This window comes from Mytilus galloprovincialis, chromosome 7 (assembly GCF_965363235.1).
Source record: "Mytilus galloprovincialis chromosome 7, xbMytGall1.hap1.1, whole genome shotgun sequence".
In the NCBI taxonomy this organism is placed as follows: domain Eukaryota; kingdom Metazoa; phylum Mollusca; class Bivalvia; order Mytilida; family Mytilidae; genus Mytilus; species Mytilus galloprovincialis.
This window is the reverse complement of record NC_134844.1, coordinates 20275006-20296640: the sequence shown is the minus strand read 5'-3', so window position 1 is coordinate 20296640 and position 21635 is coordinate 20275006. Positions and strand designations below refer to the sequence as shown.

Below are 21635 nucleotides of genomic sequence, written 5' to 3'. Positions count from 1 at the left end.
AATTATTTAAACAAAAAATATTACAAAAAAATAAATTTATTGAACAAACAATTTTCTACTTAGATGCATGGATTAAAAGGTACTTATCAAAGGATTTTACAACGAACTACACTTTAAATTTTAATAATCTTTTCTTTTAAAATTTTCCAACATTTTATTTTTTATTTTTCGAAACGAAAAGGGGGTGTACTATACATAACTGCATACTATACACGACCAGTTCATGGTAGTCACAGATTGAGACAAATAAAACGATGATTGCATTATTTTTAGTTTATAAGTTGAGGCAAGGATTTGTATAGTCTGACTATACAAATCGTGGTTTAGGTTTAAAAAAATAAGAATGAACAATAAAAAAGGAGGGTAACTTTTTTCGACTTTAACGGTCATTTGGTTCTCTAATCGGAACTGTGTACAGGGTTATAGATATCTATTTCTGTCCACTATTCTAAATATGGCGGGAAATGTAAATGGTACAAATTGAAAATGAATCAGAATGAGAATCAAGAAACGGAAGAAAATGCAAATTTAAACGTATTTGTAGAATACAAAGGTACCATATCTACATAAGTGTGATTTGTCCCATCGATTGAACACCCACAAAAGATCGAGTTGTATTGTGTATAGTTTGATTTGTCTTTTTCATCAGGGAACACTCTCATGTCATTATTACAATACAATACAATATAATACAATATTTTATTGGCACAAACGCATTTACAATAAATGGTAATGACGGAATGGATAAACAATTTGCTATACATGGTAGTAAAATACAAACAATTATATATATATGTAAATAAACGATTAAAGGTATAATGAAAATCTATTACAATAGATTACTTCTTGCATTAAAACAATTTGTTACGAAAGAGGAAGATAATTTTAGTGCCTTATAAGATGTATTATTAAGTATAAGATTTATTATATTTTTATCACACAATGTGGTTACACTTTTTCCTGTAATATTAAACATTTTTAATGTCCGACTTTGCTCTGACTTCTACTACTTCCTCCATCAATAAATTAATTATTTTGCCATGTATTTTGGATGCGCATGCAAATGTTTTAGATAAAATATGTAAAATTTTTTGTGCTATAAATAATTTCTATACTATTTCTATCTAGGAGTATTACAGGGCTGTCAAGTTTTCATGATATTTCTCCACTCCAGACAGTTACATTTTTATATTTAAAGCACAAGGCTTGCCGAGCTCTTTAAATAATTAAAATTTAACTGTTGAGAGTGGAGAAATATCTTAATACACGAGTTACAGGGATGGAATCTGTTTCTCTTATGGTTTTTATCCTTCCTTTTCAAAGATTTGAGGAAAGTTGTGTACTTTTGATGTGATGTCATCAGGCATTGTCGCCTTTTTTCATGACATCACAATGAGAAAATTCAGAAGAAAACAAGAAAATTTAACATCACACTTAAAATTCAACCAATTATTAGCCGAAAACAGATTTTTCACTAGTGAGGAGAAATATTTTTCTCACAACGGTCAGGAAATGTGAAAATAGCACAAAAAATAGAGAAACGTAAGTTCCTTTTGTTGTAAAGTCATATTTAATGGTGATAGTTTGGATTTACCTATTTTTATTTTCACTTTTTAAACCAGGAAATCGGGATGAAACTTGCTCTCTAAAAACGAGATACTGTGAAAGTACTTTTATTCGTGGGAAACCAATTTTCGTGGTATTCGGGGATGACTTTATCCACGAATTTAAGTGTCCAGCGAAATAAAACAACCGTTATCCAAATCAAGCCATGGAAAGATCAGCATGTAGTTTGACCTACTGATATGATCTACAGAATATATTGAATATCGCCAAATCTGAGAATACTATAATAGAAGTCACAGGGCAAAAGCACTATGAACAACAACTGCATGCAGGATTATACCCATTTAAAATCTTTGATAACCTTAAATGTACAACTTTTCATGTTTTAATTCTCATGACAAAACCCTATTTTGTTTAGGTGACATGTTTAAGAGCTCAGACATGAATAAGTCTGAATCTGCTTTTGACTCATAGAGGTCTAAATTTGTTAGTTTTAGGATTTGTCTCCCTTTAATATGCAAGACAAAATACGACTTTAATAAGTCAAATATTGTTAAGCAAGAAATAATTGACCAGAATAAAAAAGTTGCAAATACCGACTCTTACAAGTCGATAAGTGATCAAAATTGGTTAACTTCAAGACCCACGCATATTTATAAAGAGGTCATGCATCTAAATCAAATAATGACAACATTGAAAGACAATGCTTTGTCTTCTAAAGAAAAATATGAATGAGAGTCTAAAAAATTGGAGATAATGTTAATTAACCTTACAATGCAACCACCTGGAACCACACTTAATGAGGTAAAACATTTGTGTTTAGTAAGGATGTTCAATTAGATCATTAAATATAGATGCTCAAGTCCTTGTGAACTCTCAGACAGGTTTTTACTGTCATAGGTGGTGTACTTTGGCCACCAAGTAAAATTAAGTTTATTCATCAACATAAATAGACCTAAACAAGTCTGTCATTTTTTGACTTAGATAAGTCTAAAATTGAAAACACATTTTTATAATAAATACATGTTTTGACTTCTTTAAGTCGAAAACAAAAATCGACTTGTTTATGTCTGAGCTCTGACTGAATTAACACCTTAAATGGTCTTTAATCTGTTGAACACTCTATCTCGGGTTAATTAGCGTAGTCACTACGTTTTACACAGGTCAATGTTTACTTTGCAATTTCCTTCAATCCAGACAATTTGTAACCTTCTAATGGCTTTGATTTTTCAATTTTTTTTTAGAAAACTAAAATCCACTAATTTAAAAACCCACGAACATGTAAATGTTGCCCAAACCACAAAAATTGATAACCACAGATTAAAGTACTTTCACAGTATATAAACTGCACATTCATCATTGTTCTAAAGTTGGAACTTTGATAAGTTAATATTCAAAGTACAACCTAAAAGGAATGTTCCTGTCAAAATGTAATATCTTCTGTTTAAAATATTTTATTTACAAGTGAAATTTGTACCTTTTTTCAGCCATCCTACAGAGATATGTATTAGAACATCATACATCACACTTGGTGGATATTTTACTGAATGAGGATAATGAAGATCACTTCTCCGTTACTGTCAAGTAAATATGTAAAACTAGAACTATTTATTGCTGTATTTATGTAAAACTAGAATTAGTTATCACTGTAGTTATGTATATCATAACATGGTGGTTTGCTTAATTGCAAAAGAAATTATTAAGTGGTCCCAAAGACTGGGCATACAAATCAGTAGACTTTTAAAATCATTATTGCTTAAAAGAGGGGGGAAAGATACCAGAGTGACATTCAAACTCATAAATTGAAATTAACTGACAATGCCATTGCAAAAAAGAAAAAGACAAACAGACAAATAATAGTACACAAGACACAACATAGAAAAACTAAAGACTAAGTAACACAAGCCCCACCAAAAACTGGGGGGATCTCAGATGAGAGCAGATCCTGCTCCACATGTGGCACCTGTTGTGTTGCTTTTAAGTTGAACGAAATATTGTTTGTTCAATACAAAGCCATATTGTATATATAGTAAATTAATCCACTCTGCCACTTGTCACAACTATGAATTGTCAATCTGTGAAGTGTTATTTTCAGTGCCCTGTCATTATTTGAACACAACATGTCAATTTGTGAAGTGCTGTTATCCAATCCTGATAAGTTGTTTCCTGTGTTTGATGCAGCAATGGTGGAAAGTCAGAGTGTCTTGATGGTAAATCATCGACAGAAAAATGTAATGGTAAGCTAATTTAAAGACGTGAAGACCGGTTTTACATTTTATGTTGTTTTTTGTGGACAACCCTGCATACACTAGGTATCCACTTTATATAATATGATGGAGATTAAGCAAGCATTTGCCCACAGTCATATGTAAATTGAGATTTGGTTGATAATTTTGTTTTTATAGATAATCAATTTTACTATGTTGAAGGTACAAATGATTATGTTTCTATCATATGAAAAACAATAGTAAAAGAACTAATTTGAATCAGCTAAGTATTTAAGACATCAAATAGTTCAAGAAAAAGGAACTTTTTTGCTACTTCCAATTCTTAAGTCAGCAATCATACTTAAAATTCAGTATTGGTATATGGAGGTAAAACTTATGGAAAAAATTGAGTTTAAATAGTTGAATCAGTGTAGATGTACCAATGATTAGAATCACAGCTATTTACAGTAAAATATTCCTTTGATCTATGGGGAAAATTTGAGATCATTTGGTTCCATTTACAACATTTACAACTTGGTTCAAAGTCAGTAGTGAAGGGAAAATCCTAATTTTGGTTTTATTTATATAACTTTTTAAAGTACAAATTCTTCTTCCATTAACTGCTCCACCATTGAAATGGTATTATAATTGTTTTTATATACAAGCAATGATATTATTACTTTTTGTCCTTCCCTATCCAAATATCATCCTGCTCAGTTGCTCCTCCGTAATTCTCTTATCAAGGCTTTGAGATGACAGCAGGAATTTATCAGCAACGTCACAAAAAGTAATCAGTGATTCTTATGAATATATATTTTTTTCAGAATGTAAAGAAACATATCCATGCTAGAATTATGTCTTTGCCTGTTTGTCCTGAGCTGACCAGAACTACACTACCTAGAACTGCTGATGTAGACAGCTTCTTGTCAATAACAGGTAGACATCACTTGTTATTTGACTGAAAGTTGGCAATCCTACCACACCTTCATATTTCTATGCAAAAACAGTTTCTTATCTAAAACAGGTATAAAGCAGTGCCACTTGATAGCTTTTTTTGGGTCTAAAACAGGTATTAAAGCCTTTCTATGGCATATTTTTGTCAAAAACTGTTTCTCTTGACAAAGTTTTGCCTTAAAAAGGTGTTTAACTGTTCCACTAAACTGTTTTCTCTAATTGTTTTTCCTGCTGCTAAAAATGTTGATATTGCCTGTTGACTGTAAATAGTAGAAACACACTAAGTAATGCATGTATATAATTTGTTCAGTAACCATACAGCTTGCATTGGACCAGGATGTATATAGGGAAGCTTTTCCCAACTACCCTAATGAGTTTCCTTAATATTGCATTTTTGGTGATATTTCTTTGCATTAAATATAGTTTTTGAAAACATTCATCATCATTGTTATATATATATTTTATAGGAACCGTGATAAGAACCACTGTTATGAAGATGTTAGAGTATGAAAAAGATTATATCTGTGCTAAATGTAGAAGTATATTTACAGTAGAGGTACTGACATTTAATTAGCATAAAACTAAGGAATTCTCTTTGCATTGATTTATATTATGTGAATTTGCATTAAAAAAAAAAAAAATGATATTTTTATAATGTGTTTTTATCTTCTTGGAAATTAGATTACAGTGACTTGACTGTTAGTGTTGCTTTTCACCAATTGCAACTCATTCAAAATTTTGACCCAATTGCAATTTGTTTTATTAAACCAAATTGTTCAACTGGTCAAAAATTTGAACAAACTGTTCAGCCAAAATGTGAAAGTGCAAAGTGATAAAATAAATCATACTTACTGTACGAATCACATAAAGTTTAACTTAGGGCGAAGAGATGAGTATGCGAGTTAACCATGTATCTATCTTTTATTCTTTTATAAAAATCATATGGTCGCTAACAATCGATTCTTTTGATCTGTCTAATAAAATAATGTGCATCCGTATGTTATCAAATAAAGTCTAGACGACGAAGCGCACGTCAAAGGCGTAACGTCATAAAACAGAAACGGGAAAATGTGTTGTTCAAAAGAGCGCAACGTTACATTAGCGCTTTCATAAATAAATAGTAAAAACTGTGTTTCTTATTCTTACAAGAATAAATGAATATGTTAGTTAAACATTTAATAAATAATAAACTTATATTTAAAATTTGAATATTTCAAATCTTACACTCCCCACAATGAAATTACCAAATAATTTCTTAATACAGTTAGAAAAATATAATACAATTTTGTCACCAATAAAAAACCAGTTCTATTTAGAACACTCGAGTACGCATAGTTTATTTATAGGTCTTAAAATTTGTGACTGACTAGTTTTGACCACGCAGCTACGGATATGACCATGACGGCTCCTTGTGATCTCGACTATATTCTACCCGTTATCCTCTCTGTATATCATCAGCAACTAAAACAATATCGTCTATTTCAATATCTTGTTGTTCCCTCTGCCATTTGCTTCTTTGCTGCGGCTTTCTTTCCCCTGGACCTCCTTTTGTTTCCTCCTTTCTTGCTTTTTTGGATGGAGACCTTGCCCTTTTCTTTCCCCTTCTTGGGTTCTTGGAACGAGCACGTTTTGCTGCCTTTCCCGGGGAGGCGAATGCTGACCTGCTCCTGCTCCTTCTGTTGCTGTTGGACATGGACTTGGATGAACGATGAGTTGGGCTTGGCATCCGTCTTGCTGGGTGATACAAGACTGACTCCTTCATTTTCATAGCCTCTGTATCATCTGTAGACAAGCAATTCTTGTCTTCTCGTGCTCTATCATCATTTATAACATTTGACGCATGCATATCTTCAATAGGACCACGAATAGCCCATCCGAGGCGTGAGCGAATTGCATATGGTTGGTTTTCGTTACCGGACCTTACTTCTAGCGGAATGTGAGCGTTAGGTGAATCTGTACCTATTAACAACATGACCTCGGTTAAATCAGTAGAGGGTATCTGTATATCGGCTAAATACGGCAATTTTCTTATATCTACATTTTCTGCGGCAGATCGAGCTGAAATTGGAAGCTTCTTTACTGACCAGACCTTTTTTAACGACACCTTATCATTTCCGTCAATAGCTTTTACTTGTAAGTCAACTTCTTGACCGTGAATTGTACAACCAGAAGAGTTAACAGTAGACATCTCGAAAGTGACCGGCTTGCTGACTATATTTAATTTCTGAAGTAATCGTTCATCACATAAAGTTTTATCTGCTCCGTCATCTAGCAAGGCAAATGTTTTGCAAGAGTTACCGTTCTGACCCTTAACGAGGACAGGAACAATTCCTAAACAGTTCTTAATCATAGAACCTTTAGTAGCTGCGCAATTTACTGACGGCTGAGTAGCTGCATGATCAAAACCGGGCTGAGACCAACTATGCAATAAAATATTATGCTTAACATTACAGTCAGATACAGTGCATGCTTTTGATTTTCTACAATTGTTAGCAAAATGCTTCCCTTTTAAACAATTATAACACAATTTTAACATGCGTACTAATTTATACCTATCATCTAAACTCATTGACTTGAATTTGCTACAAGATGTCAAATCTACACATGTACCTGTACAACATTTACATGTTTGCTCATAATTAGCTGTGTTATCTAAACTTTGAGTACTTAACGTAGTAATCTTACTATTAACTGTATCATTATTATGATGTTTACTTGTAAAAACCCTATTATCAGTCTTGTTCTGATTGTTTTCTCTACAAAGATCGTACCCATACATAGAACTAGCAATGCGTGATTTTTCGTCTACAAATTTAGCTAAGTCAGAAAAACGGGGTTCTCTACCAGACTCACTAATTGAATGAGCAATGTCGACCCATCTTGTTCTCATATGCATTGGAAAGCGTTTAACAATACACCTTAAATTTTCAGAATTATCAATATCTGAATTAAAACCTAACTGAGACAATGTGATTTCACATTTTTGCATTTCTAATGCCAATTTAGATAAACCTTCAATATCTGACGCTTTAATCTGAGCGCCGTACACTAATTTTTCAATAAATGATCTAGCAATTACATGTGGCCTACCGTATCGGGAGTACAATATTGCCCTAGCACGTTTGTAACCCTCATCAGAATCTAATAATACACAATCTTCTATACAACACTTGGCTTCACCTCTACAGTACTGAATTAAATAACTCAGTCTCAAACTATTATCACTTATTCTACCTTCAATGTTTGTCTCAAAGTTCCTTATAAACTTACTATAGTCTAACGGAGTTCCATTAAAAGTTAATAATTCTGGTTTTGGCAAATTAAACCCTTCGTGAAGTGTAGATGCTAGGCGTTGAAAAGCTGAATCTATGCTGGAAACACTTACATCCGAAAATCCAGACTGAGCACTGATTCCCTGTGTACTGTTATTAATGTTCATCTTTGGTTTATCAGTTGCTGCAGTTTGTCCGGAAAGAGAGTTCATATTAATACACTTTTCACTCGCAGGAACAGAGCTCTGTAATGTTTGCGAGACTGTTTGCGAAATGTTCCGAATGTTCACGATTCCACTGGTATTATCTGTGTCTTCTTCCACTGCTTCTTGCCACACTGATTCTTCGATATTGGCCTCTTCCATCTCGGATAGTTGATTAAATACCTGTTGTCTAAATTTAATTTCTATTTGTGCACGCTCTAGTTCATGCTGTTCTGATAATTTCCTGAGTTTAAGTTCTGCGATTAGCCGCTTAGCTTTGGCACTGCGAAATCTAGATTGTGATGAAACTGAAGATCGTGAACTCAAACTGCTATCAATTGAAACTGTATCACTTTCTTCGGGTATTTCCTCTTCATGCGATTTTTCACTCGCGATATACTGAGAAAATCTATCCCGGAATTCTACAAAGTTCTCATGACAACGTTCATAGTTCACTTCCAAATTTTCTATAACTTCTGATTGTGTACACAAATCTAAACACTGTAAGTGTGCTAACTTAAATTGTTCAAACCTTTCACATAACTTTGAATATAATTGTTTTGCATGTTCCACGTTCTCATATGAAATTAAATTCTTCTCCAATTCTTTGTACAATTTAGTAAGCTGCGCTAAATTCGTACTACGAGTCCGTTTTACATCACTGAAGTCCAGACAGTCTTCTTTCCGTCTATCGGTAGCCATTTTCTTTTTAACAAATAGTCAAAATTCGGCACAATTTTAGAATTTCCTCCTCTCCAAAGTTGAGAATTGTACGAATCACATAAAGTTTAACTTAGGGCGAAGAGATGAGTATGCGAGTTAACCATGTATCTATCTTTTATTCTTTTATAAAAATCATATGGTCGCTAACAATCGATTCTTTTGATCTGTCTAATAAAATAATGTGCATCCGTATGTTATCAAATAAAGTCTAGACGACGAAGCGCACGTCAAAGGCGTAACGTCATAAAACAGAAACGGGAAAATGTGTTGTTCAAAAGAGCGCAACGTTACATTAGCGCTTTCATAAATAAATAGTAAAAACTGTGTTTCTTATTCTTACAAGAATAAATGAATATGTTAGTTAAACATTTAATAAATAATAAACTTATATTTAAAATTTGAATATTTCAAATCTTACACTTACAATCCTATATGTCTGTCACTCCACTGTATTGATGTAATTCCTAAATCAGTCTATCAATCTGTATAGTTATATTACAGCCATTACCATACTAAAGGTGAACTGTTTTATTTTGAATTGCTATAAAAATGTCAAAACTAAGCTTTTATAGAGTTTTTCTTTCGAAAAGTATTCTATATTTATAAGAATCACACATTATGTGAATAAAAACATTTCATATTCAGTAAAATATTTGAAATTGCAATATGTTTGTAGGAAGGGGAGATAATCGCTTTTTGGTTTCAAAAAGTCTTTATTCAAAAGAATAGTATTTTAGGTTATCTCCCCAAGGAAGCATATTGTTATTTCATACATATTTTACTGAATATGAAATGTTTTTATTCACATAATGTGTGATTCGTATAAATATAGAATACTTTTCGAAAGAAAAACTCCCCTTCCCCTTTATTTCTATCATGAAATTAACACATTGTAACATGATTGAATTATAAAAGTGTAATGTATATGTTCACCAAAAAATGAAATTCTGTATTTCAGGCAGACATAGAACAGTTTTATTCAGTAGGGAAACCAAGCAAGTGTACTAATGAAGCATGTAACTCCACAAACTTTACACTTGTCAATGACACAGGTAAGACTACAGACTTCACACTAATCAATGATACAGGTAAGTCTAGACTTTACACTTGTCAATGACACAGGTAAGACTACAGACTTCACACTAATCAATGATACAGGTAAGTCTAGACTTCACACTTGTCAATGACACAGGTAAGACTACAGACTTCACACTTAACGATTATACAGGTAAGTCTAGACTTCACACTAGTAACTCTAAATACTTCACACATGTCATTGATACAATTTAAGTTTACTTCACACATACTTATCCATGTTAACTAGACAATGATACAAGTAAACAGGAAAACCATGCTAACTAGACAATGATACAAGTAAACAGGAAAGTCTAAAAATTTCACACAAGTCAATGATACAAGTAAGTCACCAAATTTTGTGAACTTGTACACAACGGGGAGAAACACCTAGGGAAATTGCAACACTTATACAGTGGCATTCTTATTCTCAGACACATTCTTCTTTGATTTTTTATAAAATTGTAAATGTGAATGTTCAAACATTAAAAATTTGTATTGAAAATTACTTCCAGGAGGTCAACCTGTAAACTGTAGAAATTATCAGGAAATAAAGGTCCAAGAACAAGTACAGAAACTAGCTGTAGGGACAATACCCCGATCCATGTGGGTTATACTAGAGGAGGATCTTGTGGACACTTGTAAGGCAGGGGATGATGTCACTATATGGTAACTACCCTTTAGTGGTTCACCAGCAAAAGATGTTGTTATATGATCAATATATTAAGTATGGATTCCATATTCATAAACTGAAAATTGTAATACAGACAAATATTATCATTTGAACCATGCCAGTAGTGAGGCACCAGCTATTGGAGGATTAACTTTTAAAGGTTGACACTACATTAGCAGCAGATACATCTACCAAGTTGTAGTAATATAAACATATAATACACTTATTTGTTCACGAGATTACCAAGATTGTATGAAAATAGTTTATTTGAATGGACATTGATATGCTTGATCAACCCTCCAGAATCCTTTAAACAATCTTTTTGAACATCTCGGCTGAACTTACACATATAAAATCAAAACTCAAGCATTTAAAAATGACGAAATCAGTATCAGTTGGGAAAAAATATGAATCATTGTACAAGATCTTTATATATATATATATATATATATATATATATATATATATATGTAACTTTATAAAAAAAAAAAAAATTGTTGAACATGTAGTAGTGATGAAGAATAAAAATTAGGTTATTGTGACTTACATTTTATGTATAATTGTTCATTTTGTTTGAATTTTTATTTATACTTGTTTCCACTATTGTTATAGTAGTCATTTAGCAGGAGAATAAATCTTTATAATAAGGAGTCATATCTACAGTACAGTACAAAAAACACAAAATAGATAGAAAGAGTAAATTTTAAGTTATAAACCTTGAAAATTTGTTTTCATTAGAAAGTCTTTTATGGTATTTTATTACAGTGGAACAGTTAAAAGAAGATGGCGGCCATCATCAGTAGACAGTCGATGTGAAATTGAAGTTGTAATGAAAGCTAACCATGTTCTAGTGACCAATGAACAGCGTAACTCAGTTCTCGTCAATCAAGATCTGGTATTTCACTTATTAGAATACACACTTCTCTTTTTGAAACTGACAGTAGTTTTATGAGAATGTAAATCAATTTGAGGAAATATCCTATTGATCATTTATTAACTGATGATTATAGTAAAAATGGACAATCTTTTGATAATGACAGTTAAACTTGTTGAAATGAGACTGATTTTTGTAGAATATTATATTGACTAATATGAAAGTTTTGTTGAACTATTCATGGGACACCAATTTTCATAGATTTAATGGTAAAAAGCAACCACAAAGTTAAAAAAAAAAAAAAAGGTACACATTTTCTATAGGCTTGTATACAGACTTCTGAAATCAAATATGCACACTAAATACAATATTTCCTTTATCAACTAAATTTGATACCTACGAAACAAAATGAATCCACAGTATGTCAGCTTATTATAATTCTACTCTTTTTAGATATGAGTGTGTGTAATATTTTTCAGAAAAAGGAAATCCTATCATTTTGGGAGAGTCATAATCATCAACCACTGACAGGAAGAAACCAGATCTTGACCAGTTTTTGTCCACAAGTCTATGGATTATATGTGGTCAAACTTGCAGTTGCTATGGCTTTAGCTGGTGGGGTTCAGGTAAGTGCATATATACTGTGAATTCATTTATTTTCTTGTGTACTAATTTTCTTGGATTGAGGAAAACTTGCATGTTCATGGATATTTGATTTCGTTGTTTTTCCAAAATCAGCAGAATAACTTATAGAAAATTTGTATTTTGTTGAATACTTAATTTCATGGTTGACCACATACAACTCTAATCTTGTGAATATAATAGCCTGACCCTGTTTGTAAGCTATTCAAAGGTACATCTCAGGAATATCAATCTTGTCTACAACTCTTAAACCTTATGAAATTGACATAAATTTTCTCTTTGTCATGTAACCAGACACTTCTTAAACATATGTAGTCTTTCAACTATGTAGTCATATTAAAGTTATGCTATATAATTGAGGGGGGTAAAGTGGTAATTTTGAGCTTTTCCCCAGAATGTGAGGATATTGCATGACCCTTACAACTTTGTTTACATTTAGATAACTATCACATGTATCATAATTAGATTCATAAACTGTCCTGGATTTTTACCAAACTTGAACATACGCTTCTTAACAATCAAAAGATAGTGTCGAGAGGAATATTTTTAAAAAGTGATTGGCCAGAATGTTTTAAAAAGTACTGAATTTAGAATTTTATAGATAAGGATATTTGAAGATGTGACCATAGATTGTCTTTTTTAAAATTACTATCAGTTCGAAAACCTTACATACAAGATATTAAACTAAGACTAGGTGAAATCAAATCAAATTTTTAACTTGGCTTTTGTTTATTAATTGTATATTTATTTAAAGGAGATAAATGTGGTATAAACTGTATGTTTATGATCTTGTAGAGAGTGGATGAAACTGGAACCAGGGTGAGAGGAGAAATACACATGCTATTAGTTGGGGATCCAGGTAAAGTAGTAATTGCAGTATAAATGTAGAAATTAGATTTAAAAAGAATTGTATTCATACCTTTTCTCTGAAGAAGAGGTCATCAACAAGCTGTTTACAGAATAGCTATAATAAGGATATCATAAGTCAACAAAAGTTCACACTACATCTTATAATACACTGATGATATTTGTACCTTAATAAACTAACTGATCACTAAATCTAGATATGTTTGGATGACAAGTGACCCTATCTGCCACCAAATACAAGGGCCGTGAGAAAAAGGTTATTAACATAATTCCTGCTATATTTTCAGGAACAGGAAAATCTCAGTTTCTGAAGTATGCTACAAAGATAACTCCTCGATCAGTTTTGACAACAGGGATAGGTAGTACAAGTGCAGGACTTACTGTTACAGCTGTCAAGGTGGGTTTTTACAAATGACTAATTAATCATGTGTTGCCATTGCAATATTATTGCACCTGCATCAGAAGGATAAAAATAGATATATTGTAATGAAATGTATCTACTTAGCAATATATCTTCAATTATGAATTGCAAATGTTACCCATTTGATACTTTCTGATTATCTTATATTATATGTACTATTATTTGTCTGTTTGTTTTTTTATTTTTTAGCCATGGCGTTGTCAGTTTTTTTTTCGATTTATGAGTTTGACTGTCCCTCTGGTATCTTTCGCCCCTCTTTAATATATCTATTGAAGAAGAGCTTTATAGAAATAAGAAGATATGTGTTATAATTACCAATGAGACAACTCTTTACCAGACACCAAATGATGTAGAAGGTTATGAATTATAGGATACTGTACATTCTTCAACAATGACAACAAAAATTTTGTGAAAAGTGTAGAGTAAATATCAGTTAAACAAATATATTGGCTATTGTAATAGTATTTCAAAACACAGAACCATTCCCTATATACTTAAGCTGTTAAAGTTACATCATCTATTCTGATATTAGAATATATCAGCCAATTGGATAACAATATTCATGGAAAACGCATGAAAATTTTTACAATCGAATATTTTTGTACTTTGCTGCTGGAAATGATTAAGGTAAGAACTACTATGTTAATAACAATTTTTCATTATAGGATGGTGGTGAGTGGCAATTAGAGGCAGGTGCTTTAGTCCTAGCTGATGGTGGTCTCTGTTGTATTGATGAATTCAATAGTATCAAAGAACATGATAAAGCCAGTATACATGAAGCTATGGAACAACAAACAATCAGTGTTGCCAAGGTGATGGGATGAAATATTTAAACAAAAATGTTCATGCATTTCCATTTTTCATCCATAAATATGATTTCAAATTAACTCCCTTTAGTGACATAATTGTTTTTGTTCTAACTGTTATATCTATACTATATAATGAGAAAATTAGCGAAGAGAATGTATAAATTTTATAACTCTTTAATGCTATTTTTGGTCTTGTTTCTGCTGATTTAAATAACTAAGTTATTTCTGTAAGTAGTTTTATTTGACAGTTACAAAATCTAAATGAACCATTGCTCAATGAAATAATAAAGTGTTGCTATATTTTATTAAGGCTGGTATGGTTTGTAAACTTGACACAAAGACAAGTATCCTGGCTGCTACCAATCCTAAAGGTCAATATGATCCAAATGAGGTATGAATAGATATACAAAATTTATTAGATATACCTTTAAAAGTTCAAGTTCAAAACGCAATAAATTAAAACCAAAACATAAACTAGAATATAATATAAATCCTATCTGTACCAAGCAGAATATTGAGACTTGGAAAAAACAAATAAAGACATCTTTGATCATGTTGATATCAACAAATCTATTAATTTAATCAGATCACTTAAAGTTCCAATCCCATATATCCGTTATAATGATTTATATTGACTATATTTACAGTCATTGAGTGTAAATGTTGCTTTAGCCAGTCCATTGTTGAGTAGATTTGACTTAGTATTAGTACTGTTAGACTCACAGAATAAAGACTGGGATAGAGTTGTATCATCATTCATACTGGAGAATAAAGATCCATTAGGTAAGATAGGGTGTCAATCATATACACATACCAACTTTTTTTTTGTAACTAGTATATTTTGGAAAATATTTCATTTAAGATGCTTCAAAAAATTTCCTTGAAAAGTGTCAAATAAATGTTATTTAGTATAATACCATACTAACCTTGTCTCAGCAGTAAACTTTACTTATGAATGTTAGTTCCTGTATCAGATTAACTCTTGTAGGCGATGTTGATCCAAGATCTCTGTGGAGTATGGAGAAGATGCAGGCTTACATATCACTGATTAAAACCATTAATCCAGAACTTACTGAAGATGCTAGCAGGTATTTCTATTTAAAGTTACACTATATACTCATATTTTAGAGCCTTCATTATACTGTATTTACTCATATTTTAGAGCCTTCATTATACTGTATTTAGATTGTTGGGTGATGTGAACAGACCAAGTTTGGTGATGTTATGTCAATGAGACAGCCGCCAATCAATATCCTATTATCACACAGTCACTTTCATAAGTGTTCTATTACAGTAAGCAATTAAACTTGTGCTAATAAATAGAGAAGTCTTTATATTGAAGAATTACTGCTTTCCGACAGAAAAACAATCATACACTTGAATAATAGAATATAAAGGAAAAAATATTTACTATAGATAACATTTAAAGCAGACTGATCAATTAAAATTATGATTCAATATATTGAACAACTTTACAGGGTTTTAAGAGAGTATTACAAAGCACAAAGAGGAGCTGATGATAGAAATGCTGCAAGAACTACCATGAGGTTGCTTCAAAGCATGATAAGATTGTCTCAAGGTAAGAAATGCTTCAATAATCCAAAACATGCAGAGAAATTGCTTCTGGATCATAAGCTGTCACATAGTGATACATGAGACTTGATTGGGTTACTCTAAATCATGATTAGGTTATCACAAGATGCTGCTAGAACTGTAACAATCAGATTGCCCCAGAGTATGAAAAGTGTCATCGTTAGATTGCTGTAAGAACAATGATAAGGTTGTCTTTGGGTAAGAAATACTGCTATGATTTAGAATATGTTAAGGTTGTCATCTTATCCTATCACAAGTTGAAATGCTGATAATCCAGTTGAATTACAATTTATTTTCTGTAGCATACCAAGTTAAGAAATCTTTAAAAAAAAAAAAGGAAATGAAGTTACTGCAGCACATAAGATGTATGTCACTATGCTGATACAATAAACATAAGTCATAGAGACACTGACAATGACAGGATAATTAATTAAAGTGATGAAAAAACAAAACAACAATATACAAAACACTATAAAGAAAACTAAATACTAATCAACACTAGCCCCACAAATAAACAGGGGTTTTATCATCTCCATGCTCCAGAAGGATAAACAGATCCTGCTCCACAAGTGGCAGCTAGTAAATAAAAATTCTGTGATTAATCGAACTTGAACATGCCACAATTGAGGAAAAAAGAAAGGGATTTTGTTTACACATTTGTGACATGACATAGCTATTTTATAAACAGTGAACCAACTTGTGATGGCATCTTTAAAACTTTTAAAGAGATGACTTCAACTCTGCCACTTTTAAACATTGTTTTATAAGCTTCCAAAGGATGTCACGATAGAAAACGAAAGATTATAGAAAATTGGAAATGCTCTTTAAACTCCTCTTATGTAATCTGGAATCAAGGTGAAGTGATTGAGCTTGGACAAGCATATATTTATCATGTTATGATTTTATTTCAGAAGTTTTCTATTTCAGTTCTTTCCTTATTTAAGGATATATTTTTTATTTCAGCTCATGCCAGACTTATGTTCAGAAACACAGTAACAGTACAGGATGCAGTTGTTGCTGTCACATTGATGGAATCAACCATGCAGGTCTATACTGCTCTCTTATGATTTCATTTTAACATAATTCAAATTTGAAGTGTTTTGTTATTATTTATAAGCAATTATAAAAATAAGATTGATAGACATATTTTTTTTTATCTCTAATATAAGGTTTTTCATATAATTTTGTAAAATAATAAATTTAATGAAAAAGGTGATCACAAAGTTATTTTATTTTGAGGAAGGATATTTTATACAGTTCTTGTCCATTCGTTTTTGATGCGTTTTGTTATTTGATTTTGCCATGTGATTATGGACTTTCCGAATTGATTTTCCTCTGAGTTCAGTATTTTTGTGATTTTACTTTTTATAGTCACTCGCGCTAAAAAAAAGTTATTTAAGAAATAATTCTTGGGAGCCATAGATTGTTGAAAATTTACACATGGCCTGGGCAGTGATATTCGAATTTTATCCTGAGTGTTAGCGAGGGATAAAATTAACAAATATCACAGCCAATGATATACGGTCATTAAAAAACTGAAACTAGAGTGGGTATGCTGTGTGTGTGGCTGTTCTTTTTTACTCCCCGTTAGATAAAGCTCAAGCATTCTAATAAATCTATACCGGTAGATTGAATGGATTATTTCGGGAATTACTGCTAGAAAAAAATCTGTTTAATTCTTTTAATTCTCCAACCCAACATTTGCCATTATTAATTTACATGTTTCTCTCATAAGCTACCGTCAAATCCAAAGTTGACATTTCGTAACTAAGGAGCCACCATGTTGACTTGCTGAAAACAGTAATATGCGAATAATGCAATACAATAGGAAATTAAATAAAATCTACCTCAAAAATCAATTTAAATACAATATTATATGAATTTGGATGTCTCACGTAAAAGAAAACTTTCAACTCTAGCGTTTTCATGGGTATGATGTCATTTTTTTTAAATGACTGAAATGCGCAAAAATCAGTAATAAACTTTTGCAGAAGTTTAATTAATTTTTTATTTTGTAGATTTCTTTTAGCTCTTGTGCATTAATTTTTTTTATTATGCATCTGAATAAGAATACAACTTATTTTTCTTTTTTTAATTGCAATTTAAAAAAAAATAAAATTGGCAAAGGGTTTATAAATAGGTTCCAATACATGTGGATGTACATGGGAAGCATATTGTAACAGCCGTTATTATGTATATCTCTGAGTATGTGCTAATTATAGATATATCAAGAATTTTATCACGGTGTTGTTTACAATGCGAAAGAAGCACGTCATATTAGAAATACTTTTAATAAATTCTTTTATTATTGTTCAGGGAGCAGCATTATTAGGAGGAGTCAATGCTTTACACACAGCCTTTCCAGATAGTGCAGAGGAAGAATATAAATTACAAGGTGTGTACGCTGATTAGTTGCATACAGTTTTTTCTTGATTACATAAGGAAATAGGCCTTGTGGTCATAAACATACTCAGACTCCAAATTCAACCAATTCAAATCAAAGATTATTTATTGTGTTTTGAGCACTATAATTGTGTACAGGACAGAGACATGTAGAACACCTATCATTTCATTCATTTCATTTCATTCAAGGATTAATTTAATTGTAGATAATTTTAAATCTCAAAATAAAAGCATTTGTATGTAAAAGATGTGCAGAACACACCACTGATTTTAAATATATATCATGAAATCACCCAATGTGCTTAAAATAATTTTGTATGGAAACAACAGTAAAAAGTTATAAATTAACATTAAACTGCAAGTGATTTTAAAATTGCTTATGTTACAGATTTGTTATCTCAGACTCATATATTTAAGATTGAAATTATATAGCTATAAGAAGATATGGTATGAGTGACTATGAGATACTCTCCATCCAAGTCACAATTTATAAAAGTTAACCATTATAGGTCAAAGTACGATACCGGTATATACCTTGTTTGTATAGAAATAAACTATCAAAAAGTATCAATGTAATATGTTTTAAGTTTTCACAAAGTTAGCATACTGTTAATTAAGAAATTATTGCGAAAATGCGGCAGAGTTGTAAACGCAATAATTTAAACTCGCATTTTAAAATATTTTATATGAATTAAACACGATTTTTTCACAAAATCTTAAAATTAAATTAGCATTTAAGTCTTAAATGATAAAATCCCAATAATAAATGCACACAATAATTTCTGAATTTACAGTAATACAAAGGTTGAAATTTTTAATGAAAGCTGTGACTATAAAGGAAATCCTCTTTTTCAGCTGAACTGGTTCTAAATAGATTGAGTTTAACTGATATTTTGGAAGATGAGATGAAAATACTGGAGAACTACAAAAACCTAATTGTAAATGAGACGGTGGATGTCAGCCAACGGAGTAATACACAGAATAGTAATACAACTCACACTGAAGTTATCTCAGAAACTATGGGCACAATAACACAGAACTCTGTTGATTCACAAACAAGTAGTATTAATCCATCACAGAACTCTGTAGATTTACAAAATAGTAGTATTAACCAATCACAGAGCTCTGCAGTTTTACAAAACAGTAGTATTTCGCAATCACAGACAACAAGGGACGTTACCCAGTTGTCTAATCATCAAAGAGAAGTATCTCCTGAAGTAGGTGAAACTTCAACAGATGTCACAAAGCAGAGAACAATTATTGAAAATATAATAAACAATTCTGTATCTAGTGAATTACCTGTACCTAATAATTCAACACACAATGGATCATCAAATGCTGAGAAATCTTTTCGATTAAAAAGTAGAACAGAAATCAATCAGAATTCTTACAAACAGTTCCCTTGTCAGGAAATTGATAAAAATTACAAAAGTAACAAAACAGAATCAAATTTACAACCTAGATCAAGAGAAAATAGTTCTGATAGCTCTGCTAATCATGTAGATGTGTCATTAGATTTACTGAATTGTAGTGGAACTGAATCCTTCTCTCTCTCTCATCCTGTGGTTTGTCCAACTGTTGGACTAACTCCAGGTGAATCAAATGATGTTCCTTTCACTTCAACACAACTGGCAAGGGTATCCCCTGAAGGTCGTAATGATGGAATACAGACTTTGGACATCTCGTCTGTTCTTGATGACAAGCAGGCAGTAACACCTGTTTTTAAAAATCATGTCGCTGGTGTTATCAAAAATAGGAATGAAAGAACTCATAAACATCTAAATAACAAAACAAATGAAGCACTAGATGAGAATATAGATTTCATAGATGAAATTGATGTTGAGTTGAAAAGCAAAGGTAAACTCATTTATGTGAAAGATAAAGGTGAAACAAATATCAAAAACTTTAAAGGGAAGAAACTTGTTGCTAAACTTAAATCTAAAATGGGCAATAAAGAACCAGAAGGAAAAACTGATGATTTTGAAGAAACTGATACCCAGGAAAAATATTTAAAGAATGGACACAAGAAAGAAGCTCATTCAAATACTACTATTAAAGAAAAGGTCCATGAAATGAAGGAAAAGATTCCATCAAGTACTATTTCAAAGTTAAAACAGTTTGCTTTTGATAAAGCTAATTCATCTATTGCAAGAAGACAAGAGCAGTCATGTGATGAAACTAATAGGTCTGTGGATGATGTTAGTCTAAATCAGGGTCAGAAGAGTGAAAGGAAAGTAAGTGGAGAAGATAGCGGGCTATCTGAAAGTATGATGTCAGGACATCTGTGGACAGACAGTATACCATCACAAAATGTTACGATGACTAATGTAGGTTCAAAATCTCAGATGAGAGACACAATTGATAGTTCAGCAAAAATTAAACGGGCATGTGATTTATTGAATCTTGTACGCAACACAACTTATAGTCACTCTAAAGAATCAACACCGTCAAGTTCACAGTCACCAAACTTAGCAGTCAATTTTCAGTCATCAAACAATAATTCAAGTGAGATTGTTCCACAGTGTTCACAAAGTCCTTCATGGCTAACGACTTTGAATTCTAGGAAATTATCTACTCCTGTGTTCAGTGTAACTAATGATGACGATGATTTAGACGATCTTGACCTTGAATTGGATGTCCGTTCAAATCCATCAAAAAGGCAAAAAGTTTCATGAGAAATAAATAAATTTTAACATTTGCTAGCATTTTCATGTTTCATTGATCAGCGAAAAGTTTTCCACAAAGAGGATTTTTTTCAGTTAACTGTTACATCATAGATGATCTATATTGGGTATACATGGTTATTGTATGATGTGTGGTTCTGTCTGAAGTAAAGTTCATGTGACTTAACCTCATGTTCATGGTTCATTGATTCACATTAAGTTAATGATAATGAGAATTTATTAGAAGCTGATTGTTAAATTCAACTCAATATCTAAAGTTGAAACACATATAGGAAATATAGGGTATATGTCAATAAGAAAACAATTTAACAGCACATTTAAAACAGTAACAGCAGTTTATGTCAACTAGGTCTCAACTCTTTTTAAAATAGAAACACATCTTTTACCATATATCAAAAAGTAAAATCACAAAAATACAGAACGCTGAGGAAAATTCAAACTTGAAAATCTCTAATCAAATGGCAATTCAAAAGCCCAATCACATCAAAGGTATGTCCATCTCAAATTGTAACAATATCAATTAAAAGGAATATCAGAAACATCAACACAATTATTAAAAATCAAAAGAGAAACGTCCAGAAGTCAAACTATTTTCTTTAGCAATTGACAAATATCAGCACAAATTTAGTACACCAAACACTGAAATGTCCAGAGTATAGACAGAGTGAAG

At 31.6% G+C, this 21635-nt stretch overlaps 1 protein-coding gene across 2 annotated transcripts; it reads left to right on the top strand.

Annotated features, from left to right (window-relative positions):
* Positions 1 to 462: 462 nt before the first annotated feature.
* On the top strand, positions 463 to 20978 carry LOC143082499 (uncharacterized). Of its 2 annotated transcripts, XM_076258194.1 has the most exons (19): positions 463 to 553; positions 3054 to 3150; positions 3662 to 3803; positions 4598 to 4709; positions 5195 to 5283; positions 9884 to 9977; positions 10515 to 10668; positions 11438 to 11567; positions 12026 to 12172; positions 12984 to 13047; positions 13343 to 13452; positions 14142 to 14288; positions 14596 to 14676; positions 14933 to 15068; positions 15274 to 15373; positions 15764 to 15864; positions 16842 to 16924; positions 18195 to 18273; positions 19137 to 20978. In XM_076258194.1, exons 1-19 carry the CDS (start codon positions 487 to 489, stop codon positions 20954 to 20956), a joined length of 3753 nt encoding a protein of 1250 aa, XP_076114309.1. In that variant the 5' UTR covers positions 463 to 486; the 3' UTR covers positions 20957 to 20978. The 2 variants fall into 2 exon arrangements, with proteins under 2 accessions (XP_076114309.1, XP_076114310.1); XM_076258195.1 differs by lacking the exons at positions 463 to 553; positions 3054 to 3150; positions 3662 to 3803; ... (1 more) ...; positions 5195 to 5283; positions 9884 to 9977 and adding an exon at positions 10031 to 10117.
* Positions 20979 to 21635: the final 657 nt, after the last annotated feature.

What these genes read in the sequence shown, in the direction of transcription:
- LOC143082499 (XM_076258194.1), top strand. Translation starts at nt 487, where the DNA reads ATGAATCAGAATGAGAATCAAGAAACGGAAGAAAATGCAAATTTAAAC. An exon ending in CAGCTTCTTGTCAATAACAG is followed by an intron (nt 4,710 to 5,194) that starts GTAGACATCACT and finishes TATATTTTATAG; the next exon opens with GAACCGTGATAAGAACCACT. An exon ending in TTCTCGTCAATCAAGATCTG is followed by an intron (nt 11,568 to 12,025) that starts GTATTTCACTTA and finishes AATATTTTTCAG; the next exon opens with AAAAAGGAAATCCTATCATT.